The 25572-nt window shown below is 42.8% G+C and overlaps 1 protein-coding gene across 1 annotated transcript in view; it reads right to left on the bottom strand.

Annotated features, from left to right (window-relative positions):
* Positions 1-25572, bottom strand: part of FER1L6 (fer-1 like family member 6) — a 135070-nt gene that overhangs the window by 103627 nt on the left and 5871 nt on the right. The window contains exons 4-14 of the mRNA XM_019974110.2: positions 23958-24078; positions 20523-20577; positions 19918-20049; positions 16051-16113; positions 14109-14187; positions 12367-12523; positions 11608-11794; positions 10194-10386; positions 6451-6803; positions 2436-2544; positions 1362-1545 (exon numbers count right to left, since the gene is read on the bottom strand). Of these exons, the coding sequence (XP_019829669.2) occupies positions 1362-1545; positions 2436-2544; positions 6451-6803; positions 10194-10386; positions 11608-11794; positions 12367-12523; positions 14109-14187; positions 16051-16113; positions 19918-20049; positions 20523-20577; positions 23958-24078 (1633 nt within the window). The remainder of the gene's footprint in view (positions 1-1361; positions 1546-2435; positions 2545-6450; positions 6804-10193; positions 10387-11607; positions 11795-12366; positions 12524-14108; positions 14188-16050; positions 16114-19917; positions 20050-20522; positions 20578-23957; positions 24079-25572) is intronic.

The following is a 25572-nucleotide window of genomic DNA, read 5'->3' on the forward strand; positions in this document are numbered from 1 at the left end:
AAGTAAGAGGTGTTTAAAATAACTTCGCCAAAGATACCAATTGACTAAATTAAAGAAATGGCAGTAGGGAACACACTTGAGAACTAGAATTAACCAGACTTCATCACTGACTGGATGTGTGTAGGAAGGGAAAAGAGAACAATTGACAGATTTCCAATTTGTGGCTGAGAATGCAGTGAGTGGCAGGACCAGTCTCTGAGATGGGAAAGACAGGAAAAGGGGAAAAGTTGCCTGTGAAGACAATGAGTCTGATGACTAGCTTGGGGACCCCCAAGTAGAGGTGTTTGGATCTGCTGCTCAGGAAGGCCATCTGGGAAAATAGATGTGAGAGTTCTTGTGATTCTAACAGTGGTCACTAAGCCATGGGTTCACGCCCAGAGACACTGTCTAGATTGAGAAGAGTAGACTAATGAGAACTAGCAATGTGATTTCAATCCCTTGACATGTAATGAGCAATCTTCTCTTACGACAATCCCGTGAGATCATATTTTTTTTACTCCTAGCACAAAGCTCAGAACACAGAAGACTCTCACTGCATGCGGCTTTCCTTTCTCATAAGCCACTTGGTTGACATCACTGTCTTAAGACAAAGTTCTATAATTTCACTTCTCTTTGCATGTTGAAATGTCATGTGGGTTAAAGATCGGTAAGGGTGCATGTAGGAGCCCCAGTTGTTTTCTGAAATGGTCTTTTTTCATGGCTAAGAATCATTTCTGAGTTCTTCAGTTTGCGCCCAAAATAAGATAAGAAATGATGTAATTAATAATTCCACCAAGTTGAATTTACATTGTGTTCAAATGACTATAAAAACTGTTGATAGGATTTTGGGTGGAAATTTAACTTCTGACCTTCCTATATTGTTATGCTTCAAAGTTATAGGATAAAGGGAGCTTCAGATATGGTCATAAGAACCATCGTCATCACTCTGTCCTTGAATGAATTAACTGGATGTGTCATTTGGAGAGTTGTCAACACGAGAATTCAGGAGAGTGGCAGTTATCCTGTCAGTCTAGCCTGTACCTTGCACCCATAACTAAGATACAGAATATTTCTAGTTTTAGGGAAGAACTGAATCAAACGGTCATGGAAATGGGTCACATTTCCACAGTCAGAAATCCTGGCTACTCTCGCCTCCTGGGGCTCCTGTGCGTGTGTGCTCAGTCACTTCAGTCGTGTCCAACTCTCTGCGACCCCCTGGACTGTAACCCAGCAAGCTCCTCTGTCCATGAAATTCTCTAGGCAAGAATATTGGAGTGGGTTGCCATTCCCTTCTGCAGGGGATCTTCCCAACCCAGGGATCAAACCTACATCTCCTGCATTGCATTTACTTCCTGAGCCATCAGGGAAGCTGCGTCTCCTACCTGTTCCCTTCTGTCACGAGTGGCTTCTCTGGGTGAGTGGTGGAGACCAGGGGAATGGCGGCATCATGGGCTGCGTCCACTTCTCCTTCGTGCAGCAGTGGCAGAGTGTCTTCTTCAGCTGAGTCCGCTGACTTCTTCCTACTCCTGTGATGCAACCCTCCATCAATCAGGTTCCCAAAATTACCTGTAGAGCCAGTAGCAAGGGGAGAAGGGCCAGATGTCAATAAGTAGAATCAGGCTGCTTGGCAGAAAGGATCCAAGCTTATGTCTTCCCAGGGCAGAGTAATAAGCTCTCAGTATGAAGGCAGGATGATGGTCAGATCAAAGAAATAAGATTAGCAAAGATACGAAGCCATCATCAGCTTCCATCTTAAGGTCTTTTTTTTTTTTTTTTTTTTAATGACTTAAGTTACAGATTAACTGGATTCCTTCTCCATTTTTTTCTGCTCCAAAACTTCCCAAATGTAAATCAAGACCTTCTCTGATGGAATGCTCTTTCTTGGAGTGGTTTTCCCAGGTGCACATCAGTCCAGGAAGACTGCTGGAAGTTACAACAACAGCATCTATTATACGCACAGCATGCCATGTGCATTAATTCATTAAACTCTTGCCATAGCTTCGTAAGGAATTATCACTATTCCCATTTTATAGATGAAGAAACCAAGACCAAGAGAAATTAAGTGATCCTAGGGTCAGGGAACCAGGATTAGTAGTCCAAGTCTGTCTGAATGCAAACTATACTCTCAATCTTTTTATTTTAACTTTTTTTAATTGGAAGATAATTGCTTTACAATATTGGGTTAATTTCTGCCATACGTCAACAAGAATCAGCCATAGGTATGCATTTAAAAATTTTTTATTATTTTTAATTTATATATATATTTTTAATTAAAACTACAAAAACAAATCTATCCCTTACATATTGAGTCTAGAGTGGACAAGGAGTTATTCATTTCTTCCTGAGGTGCAAACCTCCAACAGAATGCTACCATCTGCATGTAAGGCATTGATTCATTCAAGAAAGAGGTATAAAGTTCACGCCATGTGCCAGACACTGTGCTTGTCTGCACTTACCAATAGAAACTTCAAAGCTAATGGGTTTATCTCCGATCCTCCGGTCTATCATGGTAGCTTCGAAAAATGCTCCAAAGAGTAAAAATTCCTCATGTTTTTCTGGTACAATCTATAGAAAGAAAAAAAAAAAAATACATTAGACGGCCCTGGATCTTTTTATAGTAGGAGGAAACTGAATCAGTGAGGCCAACCTGGTCCAGGGTGATTTATAGAAACCTGAGTCTTGGTGTCAGCCTGATAGGGTACATCACTTCCACTCTAATCAGACTGGCAGGAACCAGGACCTACGCACTGCAAATCCCAGTTCAGCCATTCGCAATGATGTAGTCTCAACCTTACAATCAAATCTCCTTTCATTTTAAAGGTAAGCTTGGTATATGTATCTTGTTAAGAGAGTGATGGTTCCAGAAACCAGGTGACACATTACATTTCTGAGTGAGGAGGCTGAATGAGCTGGAGCTTTCATGCTGTGCTTTCCGGCTTTACTCTTGGATTTATTGAGCCCAACGGAAACAGCAGTAAGGTTCATTGAAGGAAATACAGCAGCTGTAGTTTCAGAGGCTAAGAGCCCCATTCAATCAAGAGCTCTTAACTCTGTCTCTTTCTCTCTCTCTCTCTTTTTTTCTGGCCACGAGGGATCTTGGTCCCCCCAATCAGGGATCGAAGCCATGCGTCCTGCATTGGGAGCACAGAGTCTTAAGCACTGGACTACCAGGGAAGTCCCCTTCTCTCTTTTTGAGACTCTTTCTTCACACACAAGCCCCCTGTGCTGCTGGCATCAGCAGGAAATGTTTCTATTGACCAGAAAGTGTGGGACAGGGTGGGGCCAGATGCTGACTCTTAGTCACAGCACGTGCCGCTCCTGCCTGCCACCACTGTGTCCCTTGGCTGTAAGCCAGCCCCTTATCACGCCTTCCTGAGGCCAAGTTTACTCTCTGGGAGGAGGTTAAAAATCACTCAGAGACCCAAAGGGAATGGAGGCCACGGAGCCTGGAAGAGGGACTGCAGGTTCCAAGGCCAGGTGATCCCCTCTTTAAATCCCAACTCTGCTGCTTCCTAGCCGTTGACTGGGCAAGCCGTGTCTGCTATCCAGGTATCATGTTCCTTGTCTGTGAAATGAGCATCATAGCAGGACCTACATGGGGAAGGAATGAGATCACCCATGTGCAGTACCTAGGATAAAGCCTACACACGCCAATGCCATAAGTGAAGTCACCATAAGTATTTCAACAGGTTATAATTCATGTCTTAATCCCATCCACCCTTCAAAGTCCAATCCAGAAGAAGCCTCTTCTTCTGGAAGCCTCCCCTGATGCCCTGAGCTAGAAAAATGATGATGGTAGTGTTTACAGAACTCTTATTGTGTGTCAGATATGGAGAGAGTAGCAGATATGGAGAGAGCTAGAAAAACGATGATGGTAGTGTTTACAGAACTCTTATTGTGTGTCAGATATGGAGAGAGTAGCATATTTTATACTCCCATATGTAAAATAGATAGCCAGCGGGACATGGGGAGCTCAACTGGTGCTCTCGACAACCTAGAGGGGTGGGATGGAGTGGGAGGTGGGAGAAGGTTCAAGAGGACGGGGACACATGTATACCTGTGGCTGATTCATGTTGATGTATGGAAGAGACCAACATAACATTGTAAAGCAATTATCTTTCATTCAAAATTTCTGGATCACTATGCTATACAACTGAAAATAACATGGTATTGTAAATCAACTATACCTCAATAATTGTTTTCACTTTAAATAAACAAGTTTTAAAAAAAGAATTTTACCTGTATTATCTCATGTAATTCTTGTAACTATCCTATGAGAGGGATCTTTCTATTCTATCCATTTAAAGGTGAGAAGCTGTAGTTTCATGAAAGAGTAAGATATCTGTTCATAGTTACTAAACATGATTAATAGTAATTGAGCACTTACTATGTGTCAGGCTCTTTTCTAATAAGCACTTTGTTGTATTAATTCATTAAATCATCATTATAAGCCTATGAAGTAGAGGTTATTATTGGAAATAAACCTAGGAGCTTAAATCACTTGCCCAAAGACTCAAACAGATACTTGTCCAGAGACCAGACAGTAACCATTGCACAATACTGCCACATCTTAAACCCAACTCTCTTATTTGGGAGCCCAATATTTTAATCCTTACACTGCACTCACCCCAGGAGATAATATCTTTATCTTTATAAAGACTTTATCTTTACCTGCTTAAGGCACTTTATCACATTCTACTTCCTATACATTTATTTTGTAGGTCTTATCTCCCCTTCTTTACCATAAATTTCATGCAGTCAGACTCTATTTTTATTCCTACCAATGCTGAGGATTTAAAAAGGAACACAGGGCAGGAATAGAGATGCGGATATAGAGAATGGACTTCTGGACATGGGAGAAGAGGAGGATGAGACAAAGTGAGAGAGTAGCACTGACACATATATATACTACCATGTGCAGAATAGCTAGCAAGCAGGAAGCAGTTGTAGAGCACAGGGGGCTCAGCTCTGCGCTCTGTGATGACCTAGAGGGGTGGGATGGGCAAGAATGGGAGGGAGGCTCGAGAGGGAGGAGATATATGTATCCTTACAGCTGATTCATAATGTTGTACAGCAGAAACTAACACACTGTAAAGCAGTTATATACCAAGAAAAAATAAAAATAAATTTGAAAAATAATAAAGATGAACACAAGGTTTGACAGAAGGGAGATAAGCTCTGATGGTGATGATGACAATGAGTTTAAAAAGCCAGCATTATAGGACCTCATTTGTCCAGATTCACAATGAGAGCAAGGCTGCAGCAAGGGAAATTAGAGCTGCGGGAACCTGGAGAGCTGAACAAGAAGATGCTACAAAAAAATAGATATTATCATGTTAGTAAGGGCAAGCTCTGAGCTACTGAGGCTCTGGGGAAGGCAGAAGCTGTAGTGTGGTAGTTTTAAGTTATGTCCACAAATTCTTGGAAAAGCCTCCCCTTAAAAGGTGAAGCCTCATTCATTCCCCAACCCTATTTCAATGTGGGCTGGACATGTGGCTCATTTCTAACAGTTAGAATGTGGCATAAATATCTGTGTGATTTCCATGGATTTGGGCAAAAAAGACATTGCAGTCTCTGCCTTGCTCTCTTTTGGATCATCCACTCTGGCAGAAGCCAGATTTATTAAATCCCAGCAGTAAAATTAAGTGGCTCTTCCAAGGCTAAGTTGACCCACATACTAAAAATCCTTCTGTGTGTTCTAGTCTCTACCCGGAATGGACAGCTCTGGGAGACCAGGCACCCCATCCCTTCCCCATCTGAAATTAGAGTCTGGCTGACCTGAGAAACACCCTCCCAGAGGCAGAATCAAGCTATAATCTACCCACCAAAATATAAAATGCCTTCATTTGCAGTCACAAAGCACTATTACTGAACTTAAAGACTGAGAGCTTAGTCACGGTTTATGTTCCTCTTGGGGTCCTAAACCTCTCACCCCTAACACAGAACTGGGCCAGAAGACGCTACTCTGCTGTTTGCTGAGTCACAAGCAATGATAACCATTCCCTCCAGTGGTGACTTCCCCACATGCGTGGGGCCGGGGAACAGGTGTCTCGGTTCCTTGTGTCCCTGCTTGTCACCCACTCTTCCTCCTCTTCATCCCTCATCCCACATTATCTCATCCAGAATGCATGCTGAGCTAACAAAGCTAAACACAATTAGGCCCCACACAGATTTTCAGTCCATCACCCGGCCACCCACTCCCAACAGCTCCTCCAGAGTGCTTTAATTTTATTTTACTTTGGTGTCCATGGGAATCTGTGTTTGGTGGGGGATGCAGACAGAATGCAACATGAGCAGATGGCTATGTTGTGAGCAGGAAAAGGCAGAGGATCAGCCCCGAAATATAGGGCTGAGTCAACACACATTTTGCAGGGGGCGCAACACCTCTGTGGGTCTCTGGGGACCCATGGCAGATGCTGTCTCTGCGCTGGGCTCAGGGCACAGTCTCAGCGGAAGCGTGCTCAGACCTACCTCTGGGGGCACGTCGAAAGGCTCCACCTCGACCTCTGTTGAGTTGGTTTTGTCTGAAGCCTGCTGGGGTTTGCCATCATCAGTTTTGTCGCCCTTGTCTTTACTTGCGCCTTTGGAAGATTTGCCATCTTTGTCCTTCGGAGACAACTTGAACTCCTTGAGCGCCTTGGAGAATTTAGACTCCTGTGCCCCTCCCGAGAGGATCTCCACAGCAATCTCCACCAAGATCCTGCCCCGGTATGACACGCCTTCTCCGAAGCCTTCATTCAGTTCCTGGTAGTCATCCATCAGACTGTGGTTCCTGGGTGAGCCATACAGGTTAATCCAGGCAGGTCCAAACGTGGGCAGGAAGCCTAGAAAGAGCCCAAGCTTTAGTTGCCTGGTTATGCTTTCAAGCTGGTTACTGCTTGATGAGAGCTGTGCACATTTGTTTAGAAATGTAAAGTATAAAGAAAAGACAAGAGAAAATATTTACAGACTATCCCATCATGGGGAGTTCCCTGGTGGCCTCCTGGTTGGGATTCTGGGCTTTTGCTGCCATGGTCCAGGTTCAATCCCTGGTTGGGAAACTGAGATCCCACAAGTCATGAGGCTCGGTCAAAAAACAAAACAAAACAGGACATCCCGGACTTACCTGGTGATACGGTGGATAGGAATCCACCTTGCAATGCAGGGGACACTTGTTCGATCCCTGGTCTGGGAAGATTCCACATGCCACAGAACAACTGAGCCCGTGCACCACAACCTTTGAGCCCACGCGCTATAGCTACTGAAGACAATGTGCCTAGAGCCTGTGCTCAGCCAAGAGAAGCCACTGCAATGAGAAGCCCATGCACCGCAACTACAGAATAGCCCCTGCTCTCCAAAACTAGAGAAAAGCCCATGCATGGTAACCAAAAATAGAATAAAATTAAAGAAAGAAAGACATGCTACCACAATTGGCATTTTGCTATGTTTCTTTCTAGTCATTCTTCCATGTATATGTTTAGACTTGTCCATAATTTCAGCAAGACTATGCTGACATGCATTTTCATTCATCAAACTTTTATGGACTCCTAACACGTGCCAGGCATCATTTTAGAGACGAAACATAGAGCCCAATGGAGATTAAATCAGATACAAACACGAAACAAATACTCACATTAAAAATGCTATGAAGGAGCTATATCTTGTGCTTCAAGGACAAAAAACAGGCTGCTGTGGCATGAAGAGGAATCAGGCAGAGAGAGGAGGGTTCTGGGCAGAGGAGAGAGCATATGGCATTGCAAAGGAGCTTGGAGGCAGAAGGAACTGGAAGAGAAAGCCAGTGCGGCTGGAGTCCAGAGAGGGAGCAGGTGAGAAGAATGTGGAGAGGCGAGTGGGTCTGTCTTTATCCTAGAGATTATGGGACTATTCTAGAGGAGTTTGAGGAAGGATGTGACCTACTCAGATGTGTGTTTTTAAATTCACTCTGGCTGCCATGTGAAGGGTTCTAAGAATGGATGTGAGCACACTGGTTCAAGGACTCCTTCAACATTAAAATTCAAGACATGGATAGCGGGGACCAGTGTGATGGTAGTGGAGATTGAGAGAAGTAAATGTTCTGAAATGTGCTCTAAACGTAGAACTGAAAAGACCTGGTGATTTTAACTTACTCTTGGCATAAATTGTTTCCTTTCTTGATCCATAGCATCTGGGAAAATGTAAGTGTCTATGCAAACATCTCTTTGGCAACTGACTGTTCCTTTTGTTTTCTTTTCTGCAGCATGTAGGATCTTCATTCCTGGACCAGGGATCGAACCTGGGACCCCTGCAGTGGAAGCTCGGAGTCTTAATCGCTGGACCTCCAGGGAAATTCCCAGAATGTTCCATTTTGACTGGCAGTACAGGATGGTGGCCCTGAGCTTGACTTCCTGGGTTCAGATCTCAAGTCTCAGCTCTGCCATTTTCAAGCTGTGTGACCTTGGAGAAGTCTTTCTGATGCCTCAGTATCCTCAAATGTAAAATGGGGATGCTAATAGTACCTATCTCAGGATTATCTATTGGGATAATCTAATCTATCAGGATTAAGAGAGATAATATTAAGTGCTTCACTGAAGTCTTTAGGAAATGCTCTAAAATATTAGCTGTTACTCTTAATAAGTGATTGTGTGCTAAATCTCTTCAGTCGTGTCCAACTTTTTGTGGCCCTATGGACTGTAGCCCTCCAGGCTCCTCTGTCCAAGAGATTTTCCAGGCAAGAATACTGGAGTGGGTTGCCAAAACCTCCTCCAGGAGATCTTCCTGACCTAGGAATCAATATGTATCATAATTTGCTTAACAATTCTTGTTGACAAAAAGTTGCCATATGCTTTATTGTTATCAATAATTCTAATACCTGAAAGCTTCCTCTCTCCATCCCCTCACCCACTGCCCTATTCCTCCATGGACTAGATTCTATCCTGCCTTTAATAAATTCTATGAAGTAGTGCTATTGTTTTAAAAGAGGTAGGAAGATTCTATAACCCATGATATCTACTTTTTACTATCGCTATACATCTCCCCAAACCCAACAGAGTGACTCTGAAAAGTTGTGGGTAAAACACGTCTTTGCCTGGTTGAGAAATCCTATAGATGGGCAGAATGTGCTTTCTCCATAAAGCAACCTGGGGCAAACATTTCCATAACATGGAAAGTTAAATGGTATATATTTATTAAGGCCTTTCTATGATGACACTCTTGTGCAGGGAATAAAAATGTGTAAAAGTTGTTCTCTGCATAAGCCAAGCCTTTTACAGTATAATGTGTATACACACATATCCACAAATACATACATTAATTAACATAAATTTGTAGTGCAGAGAAAGATTCTCTTGAGATTTAAATAAAGGGAAGGTGGGTTGGGATATGTAGAGAATTATCAGCTATTAATTTAGATTTTGCTAATAGAGTAAGTCCCCTACATATGAACATGTAAGTTGCAAACTTTCAAAAAGTTGCAAATGTGTGCCAACCCTTGTATGCCAGCTGTTGTACTGTACTACTGTACTTTTCAAGGCACTGTACAGTAAGATTAAAAATGTTTTATTTTTTGTGTTTGTTTTTTATGTATGTATGATGTGCAGGAAAAGTATTATAAACCTATTATAGTACAGTACTGTATAGTTGATTGTGTTAGCTAGGTACTTAGGCTAGCTTTTTGGACTTACCAACAAATTGGACTTATGAACACACACTTGGAATGGAACTCATTTGTATGTAGGGGAATTACTATAAAGAGCTTTATCCAGGGTGAAAATTCTTTGGACTGACTCAATGAATTAGCTGGGACTCTCCATTCTTGCCCTGGCTCTCTGCAGTCAGCTCATGCTCATCAGTAGTTGAGGGAACCATATTTTTTGAACCATTTAAACACAGTAAAACCATTCTAAGCTTGTGAGCCATACATAGATACATGGTAGTTCAGCTGTGGTCCATGAACCACAGTTTGCCAACCTCTGATCCAATCTAAAGTCTTCATTTTCCAGTTAGGAAGCATAAAGCCCAGAGAAAGCGAGTGACTTCCTCAAGAACACACAGCAGTGTTCCTGGAAGACCTGGGCCAGGGAACAAGCCTCATGGTTCCTAGAGTCTGGCTCTGTCCACTACCCTAAACCAACCCAAGCCACAGACCACGCAGAGATGGAAAGTGCCTAACACATCGCCTGCTCCTCTGGCTTTGAAGATGAGGCTCTAAATGAATCATTTCGAGACCCCACCTTGAAGTCAGACATGTGAGGCCTTACCTTTATCTCCATCCTGTTCATTGGAGATCTTCTTCAAGTCAATGAAGTGGGTTGCCAGCACTATATCATTCATGCTGCCTTCATCCCACACCTGGATTTTTACCCTCCGACACAACGGAGGGAACATTTCCTTGAAGACCACCTGTTCATGCCACACGGGATCGGCACAGTTCTTCTGCACCGTGGTTCGCCCCTAAACACAAAGCCAGGAGGATGTGAACCACTGAAGGAAATGAAAGAGGCCTTTGACCAACTAAAGAAAACTCTTCACACCAGCTGGAGATATAAAGTAAGTTGCCAAATTAATGAACCTGTTTCCACGAGGCACCCATGAAAATCAGTTACATCCCATGAACATAACCAGTGTCCTGCTCTGTGCCAGACACCGTGCTGGGCATCTGGGACAAAAGGAGGGTTGTCACAGGTCCTCCCCCAGAAAGTTCTCATCATCACACTGGGTTGAGGTGAAACTGACACCTGTGTTATTAAGGCATTCCATGCATTTCCGGGAAGACAGCAGATACAATTAGACCCTGAGTTTGCGTCGTAAAAGTAGGACCAGGGATTTCCCTGGTGGTCCAGTGGCTAAAACTCCATGCTCCTGATGCAGGGAGTCTGGGTTTGATCCCTGGTCAGGGAACTAGATCCCACATGCTGCAACTGAAAGAGCCTGTGTGCCATAATGAAGATGAACGATCTCACGTGCCTCAATGACGATCCAGTGCAACCAAATAAATAAATATCTTTTAAAATTAGGACCTGGTACAAATCCCTTCCCCAGTCTAGACCTCAGTTTCCTCATCATACAATGGAGGTGATATCCTATTTGGAGGTTATATATGTCCCATATATGCCAATGGGACCCAAGACAAAAGTAGTCCAAGGTCCACCCTGCCAAAGGGAGGAGCTGGGTAGACACACGTGTGTTGGCTGAAGCTTCCGAGTCCAATTAATCAGGATTAAGCTCTGACCATGTGCCCAGGCCCTGGCACTTCCAATGGCTCTTGAGCGGGGAACAGCTGGACACAAGGATGTCCAGGCTTACATACGATTAAGGACAAGCTGGGTAGATTGTGGAGCAGATTGAAGGGGAGGTGGTAATTCTCTGGGAATTGAGGACTGGCCAATAGCTCAGAGAAGGAGCCAGAGGTGAGGAAGGAGGCCTGCCTGCCTGGGTCCTGAATGGTGGTTCCCCCCGCCAGTTTTTCTCTATGAATCTTCCAGGAAGGTGAAGGTGAGAGGAAGTAGTGACTCTCCCCCACTTTCTTGCCACGTGCAAGGCCTTCTGGTGACAAGCCTTCTCTCTCCAGGCATGTCTTGATTTTGATTTTAATGTCCTTTACCCAGCGATGTCCTGGGGTAAAGAGCAGAATTCCGGCCCAGGTCTGCCGGGATCGCAACAATGGACACTCACCGTCTGCCCAGCGAAGGAGACCTCCACGAAGGGATCCACGAGGTCCTTACTGTCACCCACAAATGCTTTGGTGACATTCGCCATGATGCTGGAGTTCACCTTGGGCAACCCTTCAGCTTTGTAGAGTCTCACGTAGAACCTGGCCCAGGGCCTCTCTGATGGAAACCCTTGAGGGATCAAGAGGTTCCTTGAGGGGGACAAAAATGAAACATAAAAGAACTGTTTCACTTGAAAGAATAGAAAGAAGAGGAAGAGGCAATTTGGAGGCAGAAAGGAGCATCCTGATACAGGAGAAAATATCAGGATGCATCACTAAAATAAGTTTTCTTCCTGGCGTGAATGACAGCGCAGGGCATGAATAGAATGAATGTGATAAACTGGTTCAGGTTCCAGAATTACAGAATAAACACCTAAAAGAGGTGCATTAAACCTTTCCATTTCATAAGCCAGTGGCTGAAATTATTCTCCCTTCAAAGAAAAATCAGCTCAATTCAGATCCATAGGATAAGCTTGGGAATAGCTTACCCATTGTGGGTTGGTATAGGAAGACAGGCTGTTCTTGTTCTAGAAGCTGCCCTCCCAAAGGATAGTGGTGCCTTTGGTAGGACATCTCATGGCGCCCCTGACAGAGCAGAGTCTGGGGGGACAGGCCTCTTTAACTTGGCAGTTCTCAAGAACCCGTAAGGAAGGGGAGAGGGGAAAGACACGGAAATGGGACATGTCATTTCTCTTGCACGGTCCTCCATGGGCCTGTCTCACTTTTCTATTTGCTCCTCGGCATCGGAGGTTTTGGGGTTGGGCTTTAAGACATCTCCTTTTCCAGTCACGCTGATGTCACACTTCAGGTACCCCTTCGTGCCAGTCCTGATGTCGCCAGGATCCGTGAGCAGGGCCCACTTGTCACAGAACTGATGACCTGCAAGACATCCCGACAGCTCAGATACCCTGCACAGATGCACCCAGATGCTCCACCCACTTCCTTCCAACACAAACCTCCCCACCCTCTGCTCCCCAGGAGGGGCTCGCTCATCACAGTTAATTCCAAGTCTCATGCTGCCCCTCTCTCCTCCTTCCCCTCCTCTCCTCTCTCCTCAACCACTTCTCCATCTTTTTCCCCAACCTGCCACAGGGATTTGGGAAGCCCTTAACCAAGTGGAAAATGCCTGGACTAGAGTCCAGCTTTGACCGGAGAGAAGGACACGAATGCAGTGTAGAAGCCATGCCTGAGGGCCTTCCCTGGGGGTCCAGTGGCTAAGACTCTGTGCTTGCACTGCAGGGACCACTGGGTGGGAAACTAGCATCCCATATGCTGCACAGTGTAGCCAAAACAGAAGAAGCCACACATAATTCCACAGGCCACAAGTGCCACTCATGGATCTTTTTTCTTGGCCTACACAGTGAGTCCAAACTTCAAAGGCTCTCACAAAATCTAGACTTTAAGCTTATCTTTAAAAAAAAAGACACCTGTTAGATCTGGCAGTACATAGTCCACATTGCCACACGGTGGCAGGTAGGAAAGGAGCTGAGTAGATGCTATTCCTTCCATGGCGCTATGTGCCCCGCCTCCATCCCCCCAGCCTCCCTCATTTCCCACGGCGTTAAACCCAGTCCACTGCACTCAGTGATGCCCACTGCCTGGCCCCGGTGGTCATGTGAGTTGGAATCACTGTTGAAGAGAAAGAACCTTTGATTATAAGATTTATGTTTGCTATTGGTTCTGTTACTGATTAACTCTTGACCTTGGACAATCTGCCTAGCACCTCTGAAAAATCAGGGATAATAGTAATAATTACAGTAAACCCATGTGTGACTTATCATAGTCATTATTTTGTGCTAGATTCTATGAAGTGCTTATGCATATATGCTTATGTATATATTCACTTACATATATATTTACTTAATCCTCCAACAACTCTATAGGAGTTGCTATCATATCCCAATTTTTACAAATAAGGAAATTGTAGCACAGACAAGTCAAGTTATTAACAAAAGGTTGCACAGCTAAGAAAGAACAGAGTAGAATTTGAAACCAGGCAAATCTGGCCCCAGAGTCCACATTCTTAACTTCCACATTTCCTTCTTGTGTCTCACAGCAATAAATTGGACAGACTTTGGGAAAATATTTTTAAAAACTGCTCAGAAGTATTCCTGGATTGGGAAGATCCCCTGGAGGAGGGCATGGCAACCCACTCCAGTATTCTTGCCTGGAGAATCTCCATGGACAGAGGAGCCTGGCAGACAACAGTCTATGGGGTTGCAAAGAGCTGGATATGACTGAGCGACTAAGCACACAGCCTATGGACACATAAGACAGCTTTATCATCAGATTGAAAACTTGGAAGAAGAGATCCAAGAGTTACACACAGTTATACCACTTTGCTTAACTGATGCTCAATGTATTGAATGAATGGATAAGTGGATAAAGGGATAAATGAATTGACTCCTAGGTGTCAGAAGAAGAGAAGAAGAGCAAGGGAGACTGGGAGGCAAATTTTTCTCACCAGGTTGGTTGTACACGGTCCCCAGGTCCACTTTGAAGGAGCCGATCAGTACACTTCCTATCAGCTTGTGGTGAAAGACCTGGGAGAGACGGAGCAGTGAGTCTGGCAACATTAGATTTCTCTTTGAGGCTAAATCTGCGAAAAGGGCTCAAGACAAACCCATCAAAGAGGATTCTAGGCCTTGAACCTTGTCTGGCCTTCACTCTTATCTGGGGCACACTGACATTTGGTTATCGAACCTCAGGGATGGCTGTAAGGGTGGGCAAAGAATCACAGCTTTACCTCACCCTCTAGCAGGATTTTAGCTAAATGTCGTTTCAGGGACACCCGTCAAATCTTACCACCTAAAAGGTTTTTGTTTTTTGTTTGTTTGTAGCCAAAATGAACTCTAGAGTAGCCCAATATTCAAATCTACCTCTGCGTTTAGAAACTCTACCCAACCTTTTTTTTTTTTGGCTTTGTCATGGGGTCTTAGCTGTGGCATGCAGGATCTTCCTTGCACCATGAGGGATCTTCTGTTGTAGCACATGGGCTCTACAGTTGTGGCACATAGGCTCAGTAATTGCAGCACTCAGACTTAGTAGCTCCACAGCATATGGGATCTTAGTTCCCTGACCAGGCATCAAACCCATGTCCCCTGTATTGCAAGGTAGATTCTTAACCACTAGGCCACCAGGGAAGTCCCAACTCTACCCATCTTTAAATGCCGAGAGCAAACGTTGCCTCCTTCCAACAGCCCTGCCTGATCCGTCACAACTGAACATGTTCCCTTTCTCTCCTAAAATCTCACAATGCTTTGCTCACAACTTTCCCATCCCTACTGTCTTGAGAAGTTTTAGACATGTACAGTAGGCAGGACAAAAGAGCTTGTCATCTTCAATATTTTGTCTGATAAGTCAGTAGACTGCTGGCTGTTTACAGCAGAACATCTTTCATTCTAAATGCAATTAAGATAAAAAAGTTCTACAGGAAGCTGGCAGAGCTGGGCCTGGGTCCAGAAGCCACAAAACTCCTGAAGAATCAGGACTAGTTTAACCTTTAACCCAGAAAAGAGAAAACTGAGGGTGTGGATGAAGGGTGATAGTAACTCAGGTGTCTCCCACTCTTGAAAATACTGCCATCTAAAAGCAGGTAAGGGTACCTTTGCAGTTCTTAAGCTGCAGGAAGAGAGATTTCAGGTTACTATAAGGATAATTGTTATAACAGAACTCTCCAGCAATGGAATGGGCCTCTCTAGAAGTACTGACCTCCCCATCACTGGATATAATCAAGTAGTGCCTAAGAACCCCATGTCATATGTCATGGAAGTGGTGGAGAAGTATTCTTGTACTGGCTGGAAGTTGAACTACATGGCCTCTGAGCTTCCTTCTAACAATAAAATTCTATGAGATCCTTGATTCAAGGACAGTTTTCTACCTTCTTCTTCCAAGTTAGAGAAACAGAGATAGGCAATACCAGCTTTGATCCTCTGCTAAAAATCCACTTGCCCCACAGAGAGTCATGACCCTTGTCTATGATGCTGCATAAAACCTAACTATTAACTGTTCCTCTGAACTCTACACAGTCCCCTCAGAGCCTGCAATAAAGCTGATCCCACAAACAGGTGGTTGTCTGAGTGATGCAATGAGACAACATCTGGGCAATGTCCCAGGTCCCGAAATATCTTCTCATCACCTGTCAGCATGCCTGAAATTCACATGTAAAGAATGTTTGGCACCTGGTGACTTCTCATTCTTCAAGAGTCACATTCTTTAAGTACCCCCAAGCAAGATTCCACTATTACCTAAACCTTAATGCAGAACTTATGTATAATATAATATAATATAATATAATATAATATAGATTGAGTGGGTGAAGAAGATAGGCAAGGAAGTCTTCAAGACTTCCCAAAGCCTAGAATCTCTCCCACCTCCATCACCATCACCACCAATGATATACTTACTGAGATTTTGATGATCTTGTCAAAAAGATGCAATTGGGGCCCAATGAAGTCGAAGACAAAGTACTGTAAAACAAAGTTCATTCTGCATGTAAGAACTTTCATGTAAGAACTCTGTTCTTCAATACTTCTAATTCTGCATTGTTCTAATGAATTGCTGCAAGGTTCCCAATGGCATAACTCTATCATCAATTAATTGACTTGTTTAATTTGTTTGATTTGTTTTCACTGAAACTTGTTTAATGTTTTCTTTTTTTTCAAATAGGAAAAAAAAAAAAACACCAATTACATCTTTTCACAATATATACGTAAGCTTTCCTCTAAAATGGACATGAGAATTGGAATTATTGGATCATAGCTTGTGTGCATGTAAGTTTTTAGTAGCTAGCATAATTTTTTTCCAAAGGTGCTAAAACATTTTACATTCCCACTGGCAGCATATGAAAATAGCCATTTCTCCATTCCCTTGCTAACCCCTGAATTGTCGGTTTTCTTATATATTCATTTTTATTGCTTATATATAATGATGACTGAAAATATATCTCATTGTGGTTTTAATTTAGAGTAAACTTGATTAAAATTTCATTTTCTTGGGATTTTTCAGCTTCAAACATCCTTGTGAAATTCCCAAGACTGACCAGGAAAATAATAAAAAGAAATTATGGGGAAGGAAGATTTCTAATTTGAAAAAAGTGATTGAATTTTAGAGTTGAAGAAAATATATAGAGTAGTTTCCATATTCTACATATAAAGATTGAAGGTGAGAAAATTTAAAAGACACGCCTGGAGTCATACAGCTAGTTCTTGCTGAGCCAGGGACCAAAGTTAAGTTCCCCTAAAGTTATCATAAAAGGAATTCAAGTGCTAGATGTTTCACCATCTGAATTTTGTCAAGTTCCCGAAGTGAGGTAGGATGCTCCTCATGCAGAAAGCTGGAGTAGTGCTTTGTTACAGCCTGTGTGTTTTAAGGACTGAAGGTGGAAGCCGAGTCAGAACTAGGAAGTTGTTTCTTGGATTGTTTGGTATTTGAGCTGCAAGACGGAGGAATGACACCAAGACATTAGAGCTGAACAGGACAGCAGTGGGAAAGGGAGAAGGGGTCACCAACAGCTTGCTTTTAAAGGCAGAACAGAAAAGCCAAAACATGGAAGGAAAACCAAAGATGTCATCAAACACTAGAATAAGAGACCTTCAAAATGGCAGTCCTGCAGTATCAATGAAAAGCTACATTAAGGTTATATTATGTTCAGTGTCTCCTGGTTAAGAGAACAGGAAGCTATGTATAACATTTCAGGAAATTTTTCATATATATGTTCAAACTTTTCAAGAGTTTTGGTGTTCAGAAAATCTTTTCTGTGCAAAACTCATTTGCATGAAGTTCTTCATTCTCTGGTATATGAGCTGCTGTGGGTTCCTTTGGACCAGTAAATTAGTTCTAAAATGTATTGCCTTCCACTGAGTTTCACATGTTTCAGACTCAACTGTCTCACAGAGGGTCCCTGGACCTCTGAAGCCACACACATTTTTCTAGCTGGGAAAGATTCCCCAGCCTCTACTAACTGATTCCTTCAACATCTGATGAACTTCAGGCTTGAAAATTAGAGTCCAAGTCTGTAACAAAGATTTTTAATTCAGCTTTCGTTTTCACTTGATTTCCCAATGATTACGTTTAGCCCAATGGAATGTCACTTAGATGCAAGACTTGTTTGCATAAAGCAAATACTTATTCTCATTAACAAGTCTGTAGAGTTTTGCAGTTTTAAAGCACTTCCACACACGTTATTTCATATCACATTCACGCTGAAAGATGTTATGGAGGTGGGGAGAAGAACAGGAAGGAGAAGACTGCCACTTTAACTCATGGTAAAAGGCTGTAAGGCAGGAGTGATAAAGAGGAAAGGAGTTAACAGCTCAAAGGTTCTGGAGGCGGGGAGTAGAACAGGAAGGAGACATTGCCACTCTAATAGTTTTAGTTAACAGCTCAAATGGGATTTGGGAATTTTCTGTTGATTTTATTATGCATACTCCCCTGACTTCCTTTTCAATTTCCACTCTCAATAAAAAATTAATTAAGAGTTGACTGCACTTTTTGACAATTCATGGTGTTGAAGTGTATGGGAGGAACAAGCACTCTTGCACATAGTTGGAATGTAAATCATTACCTCTTTGGAGGGCAATGTGGTGATATCAAAATTTAAATACATACACTCTTCACCCCAATTATGCCATTTAAATATCATTATAAGTAGTATCCAAAGGCTGAAAAAAATTTTAATATCCATCAATGAGAGACTGACTGGTTTAGTAAATTATAATAAGTACATGCAATGGAAAACTCTACAGCAAAGAAGGGAAAATAAGGTTGAACTAGATGTCTTGATACAGACTAATCTCCAGGATACATCATTTTGTGAAAAGCCCAAGGTCCAGGACAGTCTGTGTAGAACACTACCATTTGGCTACAATATTTGTTCACATTCTTATGCACACCTGGAATATTTCTGGAAAGATACACAAAAGCCTGGTGAGAAAGTCTGCCTCCAGGGAGGAGGACTTAGAGATCAAAGATCAGGGGAAACACATATACTGTATATATTTTCTCATAAATCATTTTATACTTTTTGCATCTTTGACAGTTTTTAAAAACTGTGTAATCTTTTTATTTAGAAATGAGAAATTAGTGTGTATAAACTTAGAAGATCTATGTCTCTCTTAGATGTTTTCCTTTACAATTTTTATGCTGCTTAGAAAAATACCACTGCTTTACTTTCCAAATCAGTATGACTATGTCAAAATTAATAATTAAATTTTCAGTGTTTCTGCTCTGCAAATGAATGTTTATCTTCTTACTAGCCAACACATTTATTGAATATATACTCAGAACTTATGATGGATGAAGATGAGTTTATAAGAAATTGGTACAACCAATATGGAAAACAGTATGAAGGTTCCTCAAAAAATTAAAAACAGAACTACTATACGATCCAGCAATTCTATTTCTGAGTGTTTATCTGAATAAAACACAAATTCGAAAGGATATGTGCCTCCCTGTGTTCAGTCCTATTTATAATAGCCAAGATATGGAAGAAACTTTGTCCATCAACAGATGTATGTATAAAGAAGATGTGATATATATACACAATGGAATATTTCTCAACCATAAAAAAACAACAATGAAATACTGCCATTTGCGACAGCATGGACAGAGCTGGAGGGTAACATTCTGAGCAAAATAAGTCAGACAGAGAAAGATAAATACCAGATGATTTCACTTACATGTGGAATCTAAAAAAGAAAACAAATCAGCTAACTTAACTAAACTCCTGGATACAGAGAACAAACTGATGGTTGCTAGAGGGGAGGGGTGTTGAGGGGATGAGTGAAAGGGAGCAAGAGGTGTGAACTACCAGTTATAAAGTAAATAAGCCATGGAGATGTAAATTAGAGCACAGAAAATATAGTCAAGAGTATTATAATAACTTTGTGTGGTGGCAGATGGTAACCAGATTTACCACGGTGATCATTTCATAATACATTAAAAAACTTCATTACTAAGTTGTAAGACAACTAAGACTATCTAAGACTAATATAATATTGTAAGTCAGTTATACTCTAATGATATTTTTTAAGTAATAAGAAAATGGGTCTATTGAAAACAGCAATGAATTTAAAATCAGGAGGAATTCCTTGCCTCGGGCTGCCCATTGTCTGTTAAGTTCTGTTGGTAAGGAGGCTCAGGGAGTTTGCCTCGGGCTCAGATGAGGGATGGGAAGCAGTCAGGAGGAGCACAGATTTTGTTTGGCTTAAGAATGCTGCCATGTGGTGAAAAGCATGTTGGTGGAGGGGAAGCTGGTGACCCCCATGACTTACTTCGTTGTAAAATGGGCTGTTGGTTCCTTCCTTCACTGTGCTTTGCTTCTTCTCATCCCCGACCTCGATGATCACAACCGGATCTATGTTCTCACCCACCAGCTGGCGGGCCTCCGTGATGGTTATGGCGATCTATAACACAAAGCAGCGTGCACACACTCGGCCTGGCTGCTCAGTCACACAGGACGAGCTGGGGGAGGGCTCCCCTGGTGACTCAGTGGTAAAGAATCCGCCTGCAGGTGCAGGAGACACACGTTCGATCAATCCCTGGTCTGGGGAGATTCCTACCGAGGAGCAACTAAGCCCATGCACCGCGACTACTGAGCCTGTGCTCTAGAGCCTGAGAGCCACAACTACTGAAGCCCGTGGGACGCAAGTACTGAAGCCCTTACACCCTAGAGCCCATGCTCCGCAGCAAGAGAAGTCACTACAGTGAAAGGCTCCTGCACCTCGCCTAGAGAGTAGCCCCTGCTCACCACAACTAGAGAAAAGCCTGTACAGCAGCGAAGACCTAGCACAGCCAACAATAAATGAATAAATAAAACTATTTTTTAAAAAAAGAAGAAGAGCTGGCAGAGGCTGGGTAGGAAGGACTCATCACTTACTTGGTAATTTTGGGATCTGACCTCCCCATCGTGGATCTTAGTCAACAGTTTTGATCTATTGAAAAAAGTTTAACACATATGTTTCATTAAGTAAAAACCTACCTGTGGAATCTAGAAAAATGAACCTATTTCCAGGGCAGGAATAGAGATACAGATGTAGAGAATGGACGAATTGACTGAGCAACTTCACTTTCTTTAGAGTTACCTGGTGGCTCAGATGGTAAAGAGTTTGCCTGCAACGCAGGAGACCTGAGTTCGATCCCTGGGTCGGGAAGATTCCCTGGAGAAGGAAATGGCAACCCACTCCAGTATTCTTGCCTGGAGAATCCCATGGATGGAGGAACCTGGTGGGCTACAGTCCATAGGGTCGCAAAGAGTCAGACAGGACTGAGCGACTTCACCTTCACTCTCACAGGGATGGGGTAGGGAGGGTGGGACAAACTGAGAGTAGCACTGACATAGGTACCATGTGCGCAAGAGCTAGTGGGAGCTGCTGCATAGCACAGGGCGCTCAGGTCCGTGCTCCACGATGACCTAGAGGGGTGAGGGAGGGGGGCCCAAAGGGAAGGACATATGCATACACAGGGCTGATTCACTTCATTGCACAGCAGAAACTAATACACAGTTGTAAAACAATTATACTGCAAAAAAACACACATAAATGTTTCTTCAAAACTATTCTCTAAAAAAATAAATAAAAGAACCTACCTTAAATCCATAAGCCACGCTAATATTTTCCCAGGTATTTCTAAGTGCTTTTATTTATACTAGATATCCTCTCCCCATCTCTGGAGTAGATAAATGTAAATGGACACGTAACTTAACCTCTCTAGGACTCAGTTTTCCCGTCTTAAAAAATGGAGCTAATAATAACCCATATACATGGAGTGTATACAATTAAAAGATGTAACATATATAAAGATTTAAATTAGCATATGGCAAGATTAAATGTCAACTCTTATTGTGAGTATGATTATCAGTAGCATTTATTTCTTATTTTACAGAACGAGAACCTGAGATGCCCCAGCAAATCAGTGGCAGACCTGAGTCTAAATAAGAATCTTCTTTCTCTGCTGTCTGGTCCTAGCCAGATGACCACTTTGCCATTTCTCACCTATACAGTAATTCTGGGTTTCATGATTGCTTTTAGGAGAAAAAAAAAAACAAGCGGTTAAAAAAAAATAAAAAAGAAAGAAAATTGGAAGGAACAACCAGCCATCTTAGTGAGATTTCACTTTCAGGGGACTTCATTTGTCTGGACTGTCATGAGTAATTGAAAACAGATGTGCAATACCTGGGCATTTAGAGATTGGATAATAATAGAAAGATATGAGGAATCCCTGTTGTCACAGAAGCACAATGGGTGGGGAAAAATACAGCTCGAGTTTCTATAGAATTTTATTCTCTTGCCTTCTAGCAACACTGCATCTGATTTCATTCTATTTCTGCTGATTGTAACTGACTCTAGTAGAGAATAACCTAGTAAGAATCTCAAGGCTTTGGAGTCAGACTGATCTGAATTAGAATATCTGTTTTCCCCAGTTTTGTGACATTAACCTTAATTTCTTCATCTAAAAATAGAAATAATTTCTACTGCATAGGGTTGCTCTATGGATTAAAAGAAATATTGCATGTAGGAAAAGATAGATATTAAAGGGTATCTGTTCTTTAATAAAATGGCAAACCTGTACCGAGCATTTACTATGTGAAAACTCTGTGTTAGTTTCAGGGAGAAAACATGAAGAAGTCATCATCTTGGTCCTTGCAGAGCTAGCAATCTATCCAAGGGAGAGAGGACCAGAATATATAAAGAGAACTATTAAGTACAAAATGTGTCATAGGGAAAGAGCGTAACAGAAGTTCAGAGAAGAGAAATATTCGTGAGAGCCAAACTAAGCAATAAAGATGTCACTACAGAGGTCAAGTTTGAATTGAGCACTGGTGGATGGGTAGAATTTTAATTGATGGAAAATCCACTGACCAAGGAGAAAGGAAAAGGCTAGTTACTTCTCTTTCACCTGCCTTTCTCCACCAATGCAGTACTATTATCCTAGTGAAATAAATGTCAAAGGACCCATTAAAGGATATTAAAAATAATTGAAATCCTGATTCTGGAGTTTGATGGGGGTAGGTGTCAAGGTGCAGTGTAGGGGGGAAGGAGATATTACAGTGAGTATGAGCATACAAATGTCATGCCTTCTTTTAAGAGTCAATCTCTGAGTTATCACCTTTTCTGATTTCCATCTCTCTCTGCCCCCCTACCCGACCCTTACACACATATACTGTGCATCCTGTCACAGTCCAGTAATAACAACTCAGGATCTTCCTGGCACCCAGGGAAGCACTAATTTGCTCTACTGATAGTAATAATCCTGAGTGGAAAAGGAAAGGATGGCATGAGGAATTATCATAAATAAGAAATGGACACAAATCAAAGGGCATCTAGCCCCAATTATTGGCTTCCCCATATCCAGACTGTTTACTCTGAAAACTGTAGTCTGCTCTTGCTGTGACATGGGTTGGACTTGTGACTTGCACTGGCCAACAGAATGCAGCAGAAGTGACTTTTGCCAATTTCAAGCCTAGGTTCAAGAGATCTTGTGTACACTTCCACTCTTTCTTTCAGAACTCTGGCATTATCCCCACTGGAAAAAGTTTGGGAGGAATTCCCTGGTGGTCCAGTGGTTAGGACTCCCCACTTTCCCTGCAGGGGGTGTGGGTTCAGTACCTGGTCAGGGAATTAATATCCCACAAACTGTGTCGCCAAAAAAAAAAAAAGCCTAGCTTGCTAGAGGATGCAATACTATAGTGAGAAAAGCCCCATAGCCCCAGATAAAGAAATCCTAGGCCAGCGCACAACGGACCAACCCTCAAACTAAAATCAACAGAGCTGCGAAACGATGAGAGAAACATGAGTGATGTACTTGTGACAATCCGGAACCAGTAAAGACTAACCAACTAACCCGTAGACTCATGAGCAATAATGAATTCTTACATTAAGCCTTGGGATTATTTGTTACACACCGATAGCTAACTGAGAGAGCAGATTGCGTGCAGAAGGTCAGTTTGTTCTGACTTTTTGTTGGGTAGTAAAAGAACCACTTTCTCATTTGGGACAAACACAAAGCTAAGACATCTAGCGTCTCGATGACTTACAGAACAGGTGAGGGACAGCTCCTGATTCTGTCTCCTGCTGCTGTTGTCATTCCTGAACAATGAGGGACATGAAGATTGAAAACTAGAAGCTGGTAGAGCCGGGGCCCTGGCCAGCACTGCCATAGAGAAAGTGAAGGGGACACAGCACGCTGGCTTCCTGCCTCCGACCTTCAGCTCCTTGTACACAGGGACTGGTGTTATTCTCCCAGAGCCTGCAGGGTACCTGGCACAAGGGAGGTGCTCAGTAGGAGTAGGCTGCTTGCCTGTGCAACACTGTACCTTCTCTTTGGAGGAGATGAGGGGACAGGAGTGATGGAAGTATTGTCGGAAATCAAATCTCCTCCCAGGCCTTCCTGGTGAGAAGGTCCCTCCTGTGGTGTTTCTGCTTCAGCTTGATCATCTAGAGAAGCAAAGAGAACAGTCTATTAAATACGCCACACCGTGGCGATCTGAGCCTCGACTCTGTCCAGCGCTATGCCAGTCACCACAAACACACAAGGAGACCAGAAGACAGTCCTTGATCTCATGGACCTTAACATTTTAGTGGCAGAAAGGCCAGACACATGCTATGCATCTTCTGTTTCCAAAAAAAGGGTAGATTTGTATGCTAGTGTTGTGGGGTTATGGCTTATGAATTTAAAGATGCGCTTTCAAGTCACAACCTTGCCACATTTAGACTTTAGACAACTAACTTATTACCTCTGCGTCTCATTAGCAAAATGTCATGTGCATAAAAATTACCTGTGAAGCTGTTAAAATGCAGATTCTGATTCAGTAGGTCCAGCGTAGGGCCCAAGACTCTGCATTTCTAAAAGCAAGGTCCCTGGTGAGGTCATTCCTGCTGTCCGAGGGCTAGTTTTGAGTAACAAGGTGCAATAGCTTGAATAATGTTCCCCAAAGAGATCAGATCTCGGTCTATTTTCATATATGTAATTTTGTACAGAACCTCAATATACAACACAAGTCTGTTGACACCAAGCTGTTCTATGTGCCATGAGGTGGAATGTAGGGCAGTGACCTTCTTCCAGCCTCACCATCACCCTCTTCAGCAACCCCTGAAGCCATTTCTTAGAACCCTGGGCTCTCCGGGAAACTGGTAAGCTTCTAAATCCCTTCCAGCTTTGATATATATTGATTCTCTGATTTGAATTAGTGAACCAACAAAACAGAACCGAGTCAGAAGGCAGAATAACGCAGCCCATGCTGCCACAGGGGCTCATGGACACAGACCTCATAGGTGTCCAGTAGTTATAGAAAGGATGACTGAGCCCATCTGCTCTGACTCTTCTGTCACTTGGGAAACAAAAGTCCAGCCTGCAGAGACCCTCGAGTAATGCCAGTACCCAACTGTGCGACATGAAGTGTGAAGATAAACTTTATTGCTCCCCGTCTTGACCACAGGGCCTCAGGAATGAGGAGCAACTGTTACAGAGTCAGGTTTCCAGTGAACATTCTTAGGAACCTTACACATGCCAGAATCTAGGCTATGTTAGATGTGCAAGATGGAGAAATTAGCAAAACATGGACCCTTCTCTGTAGGGGTTTATATGCAGGAGGGTGAGACCGACCTGGAGGTGGGAAGGCAGTCAGCTGAAGCTTCATCCATAGCCAACATTCATTCACTCACTCATTCATTCACTCACTCAGTCATCCATTCATTCACTCCCTCATTCATTCATTCACTCCCTCATTCATTCAGTCACTGAAATACTGTGTCCTACCAATCAAGTAACCAAGCAGCATCCACTGTAACCTTCTTTTAAAAAAAAAAAAAGATTATGTTTCTCTTTTGAAAACTCCTCTTTTGGAAATTTGCACTTAGAATATGTCTGAAGTCCGCTGCTGCTGCTGCTGCTAAGTCGCTTCAGTCGTGTCCGACTCTGTGTGACCCCAC

Source organism: Bos indicus, chromosome 14 (genome assembly GCF_029378745.1).
Source record: "Bos indicus isolate NIAB-ARS_2022 breed Sahiwal x Tharparkar chromosome 14, NIAB-ARS_B.indTharparkar_mat_pri_1.0, whole genome shotgun sequence".
Lineage (NCBI taxonomy): Eukaryota > Metazoa > Chordata > Mammalia > Artiodactyla > Bovidae > Bos > Bos indicus.